Source organism: Oryzias latipes, chromosome 15 (assembly GCF_053564925.1).
Source record: "Oryzias latipes strain Hd-rR chromosome 15, Olatipes_Hd-rR_3.1".
Taxonomy (NCBI): Eukaryota; Metazoa; Chordata; class Actinopteri; order Beloniformes; family Adrianichthyidae; genus Oryzias; species Oryzias latipes.
The window spans coordinates 11,410,187-11,425,768 of record NC_136251.1 but is presented as its reverse complement, the minus strand read 5'-3'; the positions used below and the strand labels follow the sequence as shown (position 1 = coordinate 11,425,768).

Below are 15,582 nucleotides of genomic sequence, written 5' to 3'. Positions count from 1 at the left end.
GGATTCTTGGAACCAGCGGGCACTTCCTGTTTGGAATGCAAGGAGGGAGGGGTCACTCAGTCCACTATCCATGTACAGTCATTGCTTGCAAGTCAACCTGCTGTCGATTGGAATATTCCATTGCTGCAGAGAGATGGGGTGGGACGACAAAACACTGTCACATGATCAGTCTTATGCCTTATCGTGATTTGGGGTGTTTTTTTTATGACAAAGTTAAATAATTATGACCACTACATTTATTTCAGACTCTTTTCTTAGTTGTTCTGCAGTGCAAGTTATTCGAGCTACAAACTGACTAATCAGATGCCTCAATGAAAGAACCTCATCTTGTGTCAAAAGTTTAACAGATTATCCCGAAGCCCATTTTCAGTGGAAAGAGTGTGGCCTTCCTACAAGCTCACTCCTGACTGACGAGAGTGGTTGCCGTAGAAATGGTTTTGTCATGTCTTAGTATGAAGTTTAGTTGGTTTGTTTCTCATGTTGAGATGAAAATCTTTTGTGTTTGTTGCCCTTAAAAGAAATCTTTTTTTCTTATTACTTTTTAATTCTTCTTTTTCTTTTCTTTTTACTTTGTGGTGCTTTATTTCACAATCTAAAGGCCTGTTCACACCGGGACGAATTTCGCCGGCGATTTTCGCCGACGTTTAACGCCTCGTGACTAAACAAAGGGCCCCAATGAGAGTGTGCACACCGACGCGAAAAAACGCCAGGCGTTAAAGCGTCAAAAAAAAAAAACGCCTCGGGTTCGTTTTTTTTTTTCGACGCGTCGCGTCGAAATCTACTCGACCAATGAGAACGGCGCTTTTGCTCACGTGTCTGGAGCTTCTGAAGTTACAGTAAAACACAACTTGGGGGCGCTCAAACACAAAACTGCCTTGCTGAGCACACATACCAGCGAAGAAGATAGACGCCAAGTAGCGTCTACACTGCCGCGAAGCAATAATGACGGACATTCTAAAATATCCCCGAACCAAGCACCAGTTGGAGCTACTGGTGCTTGAAATATTCATGTTTTCTTTGTTTGATTCTGACAAGCGTGTAAATACTTGCTCTCTTCTTCTGAGTGAAAAGCGACTTTAAGAAGCATAAAGTTGCGCAGCGCCACCTTGTGTACAGGAGTATTTCTGTTTTACATTAAGCGCCATCTAATGTCAGGGAATGAAATTGCATGTTCACTCCACTCATCGTCAGCGAAAATCGCCTGGGTGTGAACACAAAAAACGTGGCGAAAAACGCTGGCGAATAACGCCTGGCGAATATTCGTCCCGGTGTGTACGGGCCTTAAGGCCCGTTCACACCGGGACGAATTTCGCCGGCGATTTTCGCCGACGTTTAACGCCTCGTGACTAAACATAGGGCACCAATGAGAGTGTGCACACCGACGCGAAAAAACGCCAGGCGTTAAAGCGTCAAAAAAAAAAAACGCCTCGGGTTCGTTTTTTTTTTTCGACGCGTCGCGTCGAAATCTACTCGACCAATGAGAACGGCGCTTTTGCTCACGTGTCTGGAGCTTCTGAAGTTACAGTAAAACACAACTTGGGGGCGCTCAAACACAAAACTGCCTTGCTGAGCACACATACCAGCGAAGAAGATAGACGCCAAGTAGCGTCTACACTGCCGCGAAGCAATAATGACGGACATTCTAAAATATCCCCGAACCAAGCACCAGTTGGAGCTACTGGTGCTTGAAATATTCATGTTTTCTTTGTTTGATTCTGACAAGCGTGTAAATACTTGCTCTCTTCTTCTGAGTGAAAAGCGACTTTAAGAAGCATAAAGTTGCGCAGCGCCACCTTGTGTACAGGAGTATTTCTGTTTTACATTAAGCGCCATCTAATGTCAGGGAATGAAATTGCATGTTCACTCCACTCATCGTCAGCGAAAATCGCCTGGGTGTGAACACAAAAAACGTGGCGAAAAACGCTGGCGAATAACGCCTGGCGAATATTCGTCCCGGTGTGTACGGGCCTTAAGGCCCGTTCACACCGGGACGAATTGCGCTTTTGCACACGTGTCTGGAGCTTCTGAAGTTACAGTAAAACACAACTTGGGGGCGCTCAAACACAAAACTGCCTTTCTGAGCACACATACCAGCGAAGAAGATAGACGCCAAGTAGCGTCTACACAGCCGCGAAGCAATAATGACGGACATTCTAAAATATCCCCGAACCAAGCACCAGTTGGAGCTACTGGTGCTTGAAATATTCATGTTTTCTTTGTATTATTCTGACAAGCGTGTAAATACTTACTCTCTTCTTCTGAGTGAAAAGCGAGTTTAAGAAGCGTAAAGTTGCGCAGCGCCACCTTGTGTACAGGAGTATTTCTATTTACATTAAGCGCCATCTAATGTCAGGGAATGAAATTGCATGTTCACTCGGCTCATCGTCAGCGAAAATCGCCTGGGTGTGAACACAAAAAACGTGGCGAAAAACGCTGGCGAACAACCCCTGGCGAATATTCGTCCCGGTGTGTACGGGCCTTTACACTTTCACAAAACCAAACTTGCCTTGTCTTATGACTTGCTGCCGTAAAGAGTGACTTCCTTTTTTTTCTTAAATCTCACTCCAAGCTTTTATGCAGCCCTGCCACACTGTATGAAGCTCATCGCTCCCTCTGAGAAACAAACCCTGGTTTTCCATGTGCCAGTTCTAACACCAACTGAGCCATCCAGCCTCCATAGGACTCCCTATGTACGCAAATGCACTTCAATAGCGTAGACGTATGCTTTGGTGGGCTGTCTTCCTACCTACTAATGTTAACCTTGATATGACTTCATTGGTTTAAGGTTTAATTTGACAGGTATATAAAGTATAAACAAATACATGCTTAGATTTGGAAATGAGCATTGTCAAGGAAAACATTTAGTTTTCTTCAACCAGAGAGCCAGTAAGGAGGGGTAGAAGCTGCATGTGGCTCAGGAGCCTCAGGCTGCCGACTCCTCCCTAATGGTAGGTAGTTGCAATGCAGGGGAGATCGCAAAATGCTGCCCACATTAGAGCTAACATGACACAGAACTTTAGATGAAGCACACATGAGTGTGGGGGTACACATGGCATAACAAAAAGCAGAACAATAATTACTGATCTTCAACGCAAAGAAAGTTTTGTTTTTTTTCTTTTCTGCAAGATGTTTGGAAAAAAGGGAAATTTTAAAAATGTAGATGCTATATTTTTGATTGTTTAACATTCAAAACTATCTCTCATGCTCTCATTAAATAAAAACCTTAGGTATAACCTTCAGATAACAGCTGTTTGAGATTCTTTCTTTTAAAGACCCACTGTGATGAATATAGTTTTTGGGTGTTTTGGACATGTTCTTATGGAATTTTTTTGATGAAAGAGGATAAGCTCAAAAGTATTCTTAATTCAAATCGTGGTGAATCAGGAGCAGATGCAAAAAGGCCGCTCTGTAGAAAATAAAAGACCCCTGGGAACGCTTTTACAAGAGATCAAAAAATAAATTATGGTGGAACTTTAAAGAGCATTTTCATCTGCTCCCTCTGGAGTTCTCTTCCAGCATTTTCTTGCCTTAACATCAACTCTGGTTTGTGTTGCAGAGCCGTACAAAGCTTTCGAGGGCCTGTTGGCGGAGGAGTGCGGGATTCTGAACGGCTGCGAGAACGGCCGTTGTGTCCGAGTCCAGGAGGGTTACACCTGCGACTGCTTTGACGGATATACCCTGGACCTGTCCCGCATGGCCTGCGTCGGTGAGGGAGCGATCGCACACAAGTGAAGGGAGAAAGCTTTGAGCCGCTTTGTTTCATGCCACCTCTCCTCCTCTGCACACAGATGTGAACGAGTGCTCAGAACTGAACAGGCGGATGTCGCTGTGCAGAAACGCAAAGTGCATCAACACAGTCGGCTCCTATCAGTGTGTGTGTCTGCCGGGCTTCAGAGCCTCTGACAAACCCAACTACTGCGTGGAGGCAAACTCGCGGCAGACATCCACACACACGCAGTGATGGACATCACAACCACGAACACTTGTAGGGCTGTACCTGTGAGGATGTTCTTCCCCCACACTGAGCCCTCACCCGAGCTCAGCTCCGCCCCCCGCAGCACGTCCCTGCAGGAACGACCGCGCCTTCAGAGCACTTTTCACCACACGCCAGCAGTTTCCTGAAGCCTTCATGAAACATCAGCATCTGTTCTTAAAGGGCGGGGCCAGATTTCTGACTCAGCCTCTCCCATCTGCAGGAAGCGTTTCTCTCAGATTTGGCCCACAGCTTTGTGCTTCCACACACACACAAATCTGAACACAAAACTCCACATAACTTTTTAAATCATCCTTACTGTATGTGAGGATTTCCTGTGACGACTAGCCACTCTTAAATCCCCCCCCCCCCCCCCCCCCACCTTCAGAGAATTCAGGTTCATATCTCTATATGGATATAAACCTGGACAGCCGTTTGACAAATATCCACCGTATATGTGTGATCATTTATTTCCCTACCTGCTGCTAATGAACAAAAGAAAATAAATTATTTAGAAATGAAGTGAATGCAGATCATTCCAATCAGAACTGCTGCAAATCTAATAACTCCCTTATCAGACTGAGGGATGGTGTCAGTTTCAGATGCAGATTTATCTTTTAAATTAATTTTTTTTCATTGTTGCCTTCTAAGTTTTCATGGCATGTTCTTTGATTTTAAATGCTCTACAATGTAAAAAAAAAATCCAACTCTTGTCAACAAGTAAAAGCAAGAGCTTTCCAGGAATTAGTTGGGTCCCTCTTTCAAATTCTTCTTTATAGGACAGACGCAAAACTAGGATCTTAAACATGAAGGAGTTAAACACCAGTTCAGTCATGGGAGAATATTTAGTGGCTTTTTCTGAAACAAAAAGAATACAGAAAAGAAGTGCTTTGTTTTTTTCTGTTACTAAAAAAGGAAAAAAACAATACGTATTCAATGCCATTCAGGGTCCCTTGAGTGTGCTGGTCCTAAATATCAGTGGGCAGAGGAAACAGGAAAAACTTTCTGCATCCACAAACTCACTCGGACAAAGCTTCAGCTCTCACAGAGATGAAAGCCAAATAAAACAGACACAGAAAAGCGGAAAAGGTCCAGATATAATCCAAGCTTCTCCTTTCACAATAAAACGCCTGCTTTTTGTGTGAAGATTCTGCTGTATAAATGGGTAATATTAGGAGTTTCATTTTTATCAGAACATTAGTGCCAAACCTTTCAGAGGTTCGAATCCGCCCGTCAGTCTCCTCACAGAAACCCCACCGTCCCGATCCCCAACGAGAATAAAAATACCACACACCTGTACTTCATATTCTGCACTGTATCAATAATTAATGGTAAACCACTCGAGATGAAGACTTTGCATCATCTGGGTGGAAAATTGAAGCCGGTTTAACTGTACGTTTGTTTGGTGGCTTTTTTTCTGTGTTATAACAGGCGGTTTTTCTCATTTAGCTCCTTGACAAACCCATCGTACGGACTTGTGCTGGGGGATTATTGTGGATATTTAAATGTGTAAGGAGGCCAGCTGTCTGCTCTTCCGCTCCTCCATCGCTAACCTTCTGCTGCCACGAAGAAAAATCCCTCCTCTGTGCGTCTTTCTGGGAAACCTGGCCCGCTTCGCAAAGCCACTTCAGACATCGATGAGAGAGAAGAACCCTGTGCACATTAAAGATGAAGAATGGAGAAAACGGCTCCATTGTAATTTGTACATGAATGAATAGCTTTTTCTATGAATTCATACCAAAATGAACATTAAAGCCCTTAAAAATAATCCACAGATTGTGATTTTTAATGTCTGTTGTACATCCTTGTGTCAATTTAAAAAACTACTAATGACTTCTATGACTACACACTAGTATTCGGAACAATGGACCTCATAAAATACTTAGTCCTTCTGGGCTGCCATTGCTGGTTCCTAAATTATGAAAAAATGTTACAGACATCACTGACCAGGTAGTAAAAGTAAAAAATACTATAAGCAGAGAATTAAAAACTAACCTCGCTACTTTTACATTTTTCTTAGGTATTTATATTTAGACAGCTTCTTCTTAAGAATTTTCAACATTAATAACAGTAAACAAAAGCTTCCTGTAAGATACATAAAGAATTATAAATAATTGGGAAAAATAAAATGTATGTGAAGGAGTTTGAGTAATTGTTTTTATGTATAAGATTAAAAAAGCAAATGAAAATTTACCTTTAAAATCCCAGTTCAGCATAAGGTTCGCATTGTGATGTCATGTATACCCTTGTGCTATCTTAGATGACCCCACCCCCTTGCATTGAGGTGTTCTCCCTACCATGACAAAGGTGGATAAAGGTGGAAAGATTTCATGTAATCCATGGACACCAGTGAAGATCACAAATCATTGAAGAAAAAAGGTTCAGAGCACTGTCTAGTGGGTCTAGATGACCCAACTCCGAACATTAAAGTGCCTAGGATAGCACACCTAAACTTGTCTTTCAAAAATATTGATGTGGTTGTTATAACTTAAAAAAAAGACAAAATAGTGTAACAAACTTTTAACTGTTTTCTTTCTGTGCTTAAGTATTTTAAAAATTTACTGTTGTGTCTTTTGTGTGTTCTTGTAAGCTGCTTGTTTTTGTACATCGTTGTTTCTGCATCGGGAAATTTCACTTTTCCACATTTGGGGACGTTTGGCATTTTTTTTAAAATAATTTAAAATGTTTACTTTTGAACAACTTTGACTTTAGATATTTATCTGTTTTGCTTATAATTATTTCATTTGACCTGCTCATTGGTTTGCATGTGCTTAATTTTTCTATTTTTTGGCACACTTCCTAAGCAAAAAGTAGTCTATTTAAGTGTACTACAAGCATACTTAGCCTATGCTAAAAGTGAGGTAGTATACAGTACTTGAAGTTTACTTTTTATATACTGTTTATTTGTTGTAAACTTAGAATGTTGCAATTACCGGTAGTCTAAAGTAGTAGACGTTTTATATTTACACTACCTGCACATACATGGTAAACTTGTTACACTCATCCATCCATCCATTTTCAGAACCCGCTGAATTCCTTTTCGGGTCACGGGACTGCTGGAGCCAACCCAGTTACTGTTGGATAAAGGCAGGGAACACCCTTACCAGGTCACCAGTCTGTTGCAGGGTTACACACTCACATCCACACATAGGGACAATTAAGAGAAAATAACCTACAAAGCATGTTTTTGGACTGTGGGAGGAAACCGGATTGCCTTGAAAAAACCTTTTACATGGACGGGGAGAACATACAAACTCCACACAGTCCAAAGAACCCAGCCGGGATTGGAACCAGGACTGTTTCACTGAGGTAAGAGTGCCATCTACTTCACCGCGCAGCCTTATGCATGTCTTTTTCAAAAATATTCATGTTCTGGGACAGTAGTTGTGTTCACACATAAATAGAAAACATGGCAGGAAGAAGACTTTTAAAAAAAAGTATTATAATCAAGTATGAGTTACTGTGAGGCAGAACCATTCCTCATTCTGCCTTTATCTGCACAAACCTGTGTGTGCTCTGAATCAGCCGCCAAATCTCTTAAATTTTGGTGAAATATCCAAGGTTGTTGTATCTTGGTCTGCTTAATAATGCAAAACCTTTTCCTGTCATTGAAATCACCTGGCAAAAATAATTATCACAGGTGTCTGAGATTGATGTCAATGATCCAAAGAGCACAGAGACACAATATCACTTATGAGTTTAATTGAAAAACAAAAAGGTGTATCTTTTTGACACTTAAATACTACTTACATAATAATATGGAATGCACTGTTGTGTCCAGTGGACGAAAAATCCTATGGACTGTTTCAAGCTGGAACAGTGTTCTGGAATCAGAAGAGTCTAAATGCAAGAAGGATGATTCCTGCATGCTCTCAATGTTCAGTTCAAAGTTAGCAAAGTGCTTTGTTACTTGCATGGCAGCTCTGACTCCATGAGTGTATGAATATTGATTGGCTGAAGGTAGTGAGATTTTTTTTGTGGCAGACATTGTTAATCATTTAACATAAATGTGGCACATAAGTGCATAAGGTTTAGACAGCGTGATGTTTTAAAGAAAACTCTTTCCTTCACTCCAGACAACATCTGTTTTAGCCAAGGCCTTGTAGGTTTCAGCAGAACTACAGACGGCAGCTTCACTACAGCGTATCTCCAAGGAACTGAGCTTCTGAAGTCCACATCCGTCATGTAGAACAAACATTCATGTCTGAGATTACCATCAACAGACAAAAAGAGAACAAAACTGCAGATATTCAAAACTGCAATGCCCAGAAATCGTTCAACCTATTAAAAAACAGAAAAGGTGCTGTTACACATCTCAGATTAAACGTTGTTCAAATTTAAAAAGCGTCCCAACTTTTACAAATATGTCTTCTAATTTCAGATATGTAAGGAATAGAAAAACATACAATTTTAAGTTTAAATTTCTTTTCATTGTTTGACCTTGTTCTTTGTGAAGACCCAAAATGCAGGCACCCCCCCCCCCAACCTCACAGGGACTGTGCACAGTGTTTGCTAACCAGTGCGAGACAATAAAGTTGGGAGTTGAATTGTTTTTGTCCAGCCAGGCAACAGGATGTGTTGTCAGAGCTTTTGTTTAGGTGGACATTTTTAGAAATCCAGAGACAAAACGTGCTAATCAACGTCATTAGAAAGGAATAGGGGGTGGGCTGACCCTCTCACACGGGTACACCGCAAACAATGAGGACCACACACACACACAGATACACATTCGTGCCTTTGCTCCACCCCCAGCCATCATCACTCCCAGAAAACCTAAAACGTTCAAACACCTGAATGCAAGCAGCGCTGTGATGCTTTTTGAGCAGCTATCGTGACTGTTTGTTGCTTTCGTGCAGGAAGACAGGCAGAAACAGACATGAACATGTGCACAAACACATTGTGATAACGTTTCCTGTTTTGGGTTTTTTTCCACGCTACCTTGTGCAACCCCTATTTTTAGTCCAGTACGACCAACATAGGCAGGAAAACTAAGTTGGGAAAGAATTGAAGGAAGTCTAGTGGTCATTTAGACAAACAAGCTCACACATGGGGGCTCTGAGCTGGTTGAATGCACTGCTTTACTGTATGTCGATGAGAAAGACAAAAGATTTCAGAGAGAGGCCACTTGGAGAACAGCCCAGCCGATCTTTCTCCTCCATCTTTGATGGCTCGGGCGCTGTGGGAACTCTAACAGTCTGTGGTGCCCAGTTGATCGGGAATTTTTAACGACGCTTTGAATTGTTTCATTGGTCATCTTCAAAGTGTGGAGGACTCGTGCGGAAAGATCCTGGTGACTGAAAGTATTGACTGAGGTAAGGTGCATCACTGGTTAACCTAATTAAGCTTTTAAAGACTATTACTTTAATTAGTTAACTAAACAAAAAAAAAGACCAAAGCATGAAGATTATGTTACAACAAAGTTTTACATGGACCAAAGCAGGGATCATGCATTTAAAAGATTAGGAATAACTTGATTTTTTCACATGACACGTTTGATCAATTTGACTAAAAATGTTCCTAAACATGAAATCTGTTCTCCTCGTTGTTCTCGTTATCAGCAAGTGGTTAAGAGTTAGATCAAGAAATATCTGCAGATTAGTTCAGTAGCAGGTAAGTGGCAGCATCATTAGCTGACAGGTGTACAGCACTGCAAACACGTTTGGTTTTAGATTAGGTAATTTTCATGGAAGCTGTTGTAAAAGTCAAAACTGAAACAAGAGCCAGTTGTGTTTTGATGCCTCTCTCTTCATAATTTCAGCTAAAAATTTACAAAAAGAAGATACTTTTTAATTATGTTTTTATTATTATTACTTTGTTTTTAAAAGAATATTAAAGTGATTTAGGTCTAAATTGGTTCTCAGATTTATTTGTATGAAGCCAAAACGAAGTTATTCTTAAATTTGACCTCAAAAGTCTGGATGATTTGGCTGATGTGAACAGTTTTGTGTGTACCACAGACCTGCATTTAGTGTGTTGTCCTGTGAAAACTATATTTAAACAAGTTAGCATCATTGACAGAATAAACAAAACAGAAAGACTGAAAAAACAATTTATAGACATTAATTTCCTGTTACGAGGTGGACCACTGGTTTTTCATGCAAAGTTATTGGTTTGTAAGAATATTACAATCTTTTTGTTCTGCGTCCTGCTGTAGACCTTCTCAGTCAATCTTCTCTGTGCTGTGTCTCCGGTTCATTATGTGCTCAGCTTTCCAGAGTTACAAAAATCTTTGATCACGATCAGATCTTTGTTTTTTTTCTATAATACTGGACTAATTTTTCTATGAAGGTTTGAACTGTGAGTTTAATGAAGAGAAAGGTGGGGAAATATTCATGTTTGTCTGAAAAAAGTGCCTAGAGTGAGCAGGTTTTACAGCCTACAGTTTAGACAGTTAAGATTTAATATGAGATCCCGCTTGAAAACTATTAATCGGCAGTTCAGCAATTCTGGGTTGAACATTATTTGTTAATTGTTGTAATCTGTTTTGAAGAAAAAGTGGGTCAATTCCTTGATCTGTCCCCCCAACTAATATCTATCGATCGATCGACCGACCGACCGACCGACCGACCGACCGACCGACCGACCGACCTCCCTCTCTCTATTTCTCTATTTCTCTCTCTCTCTCTCTCTCTCTCTCTCTCTCTCTCTCTCTCTATGTATATATATATATATATATATATATATATATATATATATATATATATATATATATATAGTATGAATATAAAAGTGTGTCCCATCAGTTGGAAACCACTGAGCTGCAGTCACACCTTCTCGGGGAGCATTTGTTTTAACCCCTCAGTCCATAACCATGATGCTGCGTATTTTGCATGGAAGCATTACCAGTAACATTTTTAAAGTTTTTCTCATTTACCCTTCATGACATTTGAACCCATGGTCTCCCAGTCTCAGGGCAAACAGTTTACCCCTAGGTCACTAGGCAGGCCACTGAGCTTGTTTATCAGATGAACAGGTCTTTAATAACAAGAACATTTTGCAAGGATCAAGTTCTTCCAGTCTGAGTGGGACCAAATGAAAGCCGATGACGCCTCACTGCGGTTCCCAGCCGTTTGAGGCCGTTGCATGCATTCATGACGAGCAGCTGACACATGCATCGTCTGATCAGAATAATTTCTTCATGAGTTGTCACCTGCGTAATTGCTCAGAATAGCCTCATAATAATCTGACATCGACTCGGTGGTGATTCATTTATGCAGCGTTTCGGCGGAGGGGCAGCAGATGTCAGTGCTGCTTCTTCATGAATAATCTGCACCAGCTGCTGGGGTGTAAAACAATATATCTATTTTTACATTTTTTTTTTGTTTTTTTTCCATTGCTCTAATACGCTGCAGACCTTTACATTTAATTTAACCTTAACCTGAGTTGTAGGACATTAGAGTTGGTAAAAATGTTCTGAAGTTTAAAACAAAAACACAGCTACTGCATCTATTTTTCATGACGCTTTTATTATGGTGTTTTTCCAAAGTAAATTTAAAACAGCAATTTAGAATTATCATTGTATAGTTCTATATTAACACATAGTTAAATTAGTTAAAAAAGCAGTTGTCTTTTTCTGAAGTTGCAAAAAAAAAACTGCTTATAAGTGCTTATAAGTGGGAAAAGCAAACTGCATCCACTGCAGCCACGTTTGAAGCAAGAAACAACTGTCTTTCACAAAGAAAGTAATAAACTCTTAATCATTTTTATTAATTCCAAGACAAATGTGTTCATGTTGCTGGGTGAATTGAATTGAAGACAACCCTGTTTTAGGACATTTTCATTAAGCCAAGTTTGAGACTGGCTAAAATATTTTTATTATTCTGATGAGAATATTGTATTTATCAATACAAAGTGAAGCTGCTAAGAAACTAATTCAGAGAAGTTGTGAGACCAGATACTTATTTATTTAGACACTATAATGATCCGTATTTTTCAGATAACCTTTAATGCACTTCAATTAAATCACTAAATGTAATCATTTTTATTTAAAAAAAACTAATTATCTCAGTTAAAGGGGCTGCAGTTACTCCTAAACTCATTTGGAAGAAACAAATGGAGAAAAGTAAAGAACAGAAAAATAATTGTAGAAGTATCTTAGTTATTAATTTTGTAATACATGTTAAAAGAAATGAATGCAAGGTGACATAAAGTTTAAATTTAAACTTAGTATATGTCAATCTTAACAATTACTATGTTACTAAACTATTATATTATTAAAATGTTTAATCCTTTTCTTAATAAAATATATCCTAATTAGCAGTCAACTTTTTTTTCATAATAGATCCTTCTTTGTTTGTTATTTTTTATTGAGTTTTGGCAGTTTCAGGCCTCTGTGCAGAGATTTTGACACTCACTTTCATCCCCGGGACAGTAAAGCTTTTGTTCTATTTGTGAAGTGAACCTGTAATTATCTGAGTGCCGTAGAACAACGTGAGCCGAGCTTCAAGAATGTCAAGTGAAAGGTCTCACAAAAGAGGAACACAGGGTGAGTGAAGCAACACTTGTGTGCGTCAGCTGGTTGGATGCAACATTCGGCTGTCTGACAGCAGAGTTTGACTCACAAATACGAAAACGAAGTTCTCTGCCCAGCAACTGCACCAAAACACATAGCCAGCTTGGAGCCACAAGGGATGTCAGACTTCGAACTAAGCTGTTTCCAGGCGTTATCAGAACAGACGTTGCAGGTTAACATCTCTAGAGCAGCTTTAAATCTAGAGCCCACAATTCTACTGCTGGCTTTAAATTGAAGGTTTGCACGAGCAAGCTTTTCTGTAAGGTTCTGACCCGAAATGAAACATGTGCTCTGAAAGCTCCTAATAGTTTATTATTATAAATAGATTATTATTATTATGGTAAGTGCATTGAATATGACTCTCCAAAGTTACAACATGCAGATGCTGTTTCTATAACAGTCATCCTACACGCTCATAAAGAAATAGTGTGGGTTGTCCCTGCATTGTAATTTCTTTTGTCCTGATTGGTGTTTCACATGCTTCGTAACTTATTTTTCATTAATCATCACAGTTTTTTTTTATTAGTGCTGTTCATAAACTTCCGTCTCTTTTTTGAAATACAAGATATTTTCTAAATCATCTGATAATAAAATTTAGGAGTTGGGCTGATCCCTTCATGAACTCACAAAAGTTAAAAGATTGAGCCCATGCTGTCTTGGGATGAGCAAGTTTTTTTTCAAATGGACCTTATGGAAACTTTTTATTCAACTAGAATAAAAAAAACATAATAATAAAAGTAACTATGACTTATTTGATAGTCACATGCACACAACAAAGTATTTTCCGGTATTTCTTTGAGTTGTTTGTATAAGCCTCAAGGGAAGACACGCCTGTGCTCATCCTAAAATGGAAACACTCCTCACTTCAACGTTCCACCTGACATGCACCTGTACGGGTGCATGTAAGGCTTAAGATTTGCTGGCAGACTTGACAGACTTTGCAGGCCTAAGCGTATTGTGAGTATCTTACATCTGGCTGAGACCACTATCTATAGACGGAGTAAATTAAGTCTGGTTAGCATTTGAAACCCACAGGAAACAGGCAGTCGTTTCAAGTCTCAGTAGTGTGCAGCGTGGGCAGTTGCCGAAGCAAAACCTCAGCTCTGGAGGAAGTATTGGTTGGCCTCAAAACATTCTGGCAAACCAGTTAGTGCGGAGGGGAAAGCAATTCTCCACCAATATACAGTGTGGTTGTTGAGTTGTTGGCCTCGACTGAGGAAGGACACTGAATTGCCTTCTCCTGTGGCAGTGCAGATTGAGAATGTAAAAGTAGACCAGCATCTCACCCAAGCTGAAGTTACTCAATCAGTCAAAAAGCTTGCTGTGGGACTGTTTTGGGTGACTATTTTGGTCTTTTCGACATTTACCCTTGTGCTATCCTAGGCATTTTAACATTGGGAGTTGGGTCATCTAGACCCACTAGACCAGGGGTGCTCATTACGTCGATCGCGATCGACCAGTCGATCGTCAAGGACATGAGGGTAGATCGCGGGACAGAGAAGATTAAAAAAAAAAAAAAGTACTTCTTAAAAATCCACCAGCCAATTAAAATCCTCAACGAGAAGTACGGGACTTGATTGACATGCAGAACGGCCAATCGGACATCCTCTGATGCATACGTCGCTGCAGACGTGTGTTTAAAAACACTGAACGCGAACTCTCTGTCATAAGAGAGTTGCTCTCTGCCCCGCGTCACGTCAAGTTCCCGGCAGAAGACGTTTAGAAGTGTTTAGTGAAGCCGCCCCGCGTGTCTCCTCCTGCTATCAGCTCTGCAGTTCTCGCCTGATAAATACGAGCTCATTTAGGAAGCTGTTTTTTACGTGGAGCGCGCTTCGTACGAGGCCAGCAGTGCTTTTGAAAAGCCATGATGCTCCCCCCATTGCACGGTTTACAGCAGAGCATGAAATACGATGGTTGCTGCTTTCTGTCTTTGTAATAAAACGCCTCATCTGTAAATACAAAAGTATCTTTGTGTAATCTTACTGTGTAGTTTTTAATCATCAGTACATAAACAATAATGTTACTAATAAACATAACTAACAAACATTTACTAATAGTACTTTATAAATATATATAGGTAGATCTTCAAGACATTGTCGATTTAAAAGTATCTCACACGCCAAAAAAGTGTGAGCACCCCTGCTCTAGACAGTGCTCTGAACCTTTTTTTCTTCAATGATTTGTGATCTTCACTGGTGTCCATGGATTACATGAAATCTTTCCACCTTTATCCACCTTTGTCATGGTAGGGAGAACATGTCAATGGTCATCTTGACCCCATAGGATAGCACAAGGGTTAAGTGGGGGACAGTGACTGAGTTGACAGACTAGGATGGTGCTCCCTTGTCTTAAGAAGGGAGACCGTTGGGTGTGCTCCAACTTTAGGGGGATGAAATCTTGATATCATTAGGGTTAAATCTTATATCTCTGTTTCCTGTTAAAATGGAGTCCAGTGGCCCCAACTAAGAGCTATCTGGTTCTAGTTCGGTGCATGTTACCAGCAGTAGTTTAAGCTAGGATGACAGGGTGGTTCAATGCTAGGAGGTCGCTGGAACTGTGAGGCTTCAGTAGAGCTGTAGATTTCACCTGTCTATTAAAAAAACTGTCCTTTGTGTGCAGCTTGAAAAAAAATAAACGGATGGTGGTTTGAAAAATTACCTTCAAGTTTAGCTCTGCTCATTGAATCTACTTGCAGAGGTGGGAAAAGTTTTTGAAACCAAGTTGTGGCTATCTAGTTTTTGAGTCGTATCAATTTATATTAGCATGAATAACAGAATGAATAGTCATAACTCTAGTATTTAGTGTGAGAACTTCATCAGGCACCATTTTCTTTCATAGCTTAGAAGAGTTTCCATCCTGTTGTGCAGAGATACAGGAGAACCTTCACATTCTGCTGCTATGGACACACATCTGCTGTAACCCTTGTGCTATCTTAGATGAGCCCACCCTTACATTGACGTGTTCTCCCTACCATGACAAAGGTGGATAAAGGTGGAAAGATCTCATGTAATCCATGGACACCAGTGAAGATCACAAATCATTGAAGTTAAAAGGTTCAGCGCACTGTCTAGTGGGTCTAGATGACCCAACTCCCAAT

General features: G+C 40.3%; 2 protein-coding genes across 10 annotated transcripts in view; both read left to right on the top strand.

Moving 5' to 3' along the window:
• ltbp1 (latent transforming growth factor beta binding protein 1) overlaps positions 1-5,741 on the top strand; it is a 131,707-nt gene extending 125,966 nt beyond the window's left edge. For all 3 annotated transcript variants that reach the window (XM_011472800.4, XM_011472798.4, XM_011472799.4), the window contains 2 exons: positions 3,557-3,706; positions 3,789-5,741. In XM_011472800.4, coding sequence (XP_011471102.1) covers positions 3,557-3,706; positions 3,789-3,961 — 323 coding nt within the window. In that variant the 3' untranslated portion in view covers positions 3,962-5,741. The remainder of the gene's footprint in view (positions 1-3,556; positions 3,707-3,788) is intronic.
• A 1,253-nt stretch (positions 5,742-6,994) lies between these two features.
• The window catches only part of rasgrp3 (RAS guanyl releasing protein 3 (calcium and DAG-regulated)), a 45,906-nt gene continuing 37,318 nt past the window's right edge, over positions 6,995-15,582 (top strand). For 4 of the 7 annotated variants that reach the window (XM_023963129.2, XM_078931710.1, XM_023963132.2 and 1 more), the window contains exon 1: positions 9,057-9,285. The gene's annotated coding sequence lies outside the window, so the exon portion shown is untranslated. Of the gene's footprint in view, positions 7,283-9,056; positions 9,286-15,582 lie in introns of those variants that run through there. The other 3 variants (XM_023963133.2, XM_078931711.1, XM_078931709.1) reach the window with 2 other exon arrangements.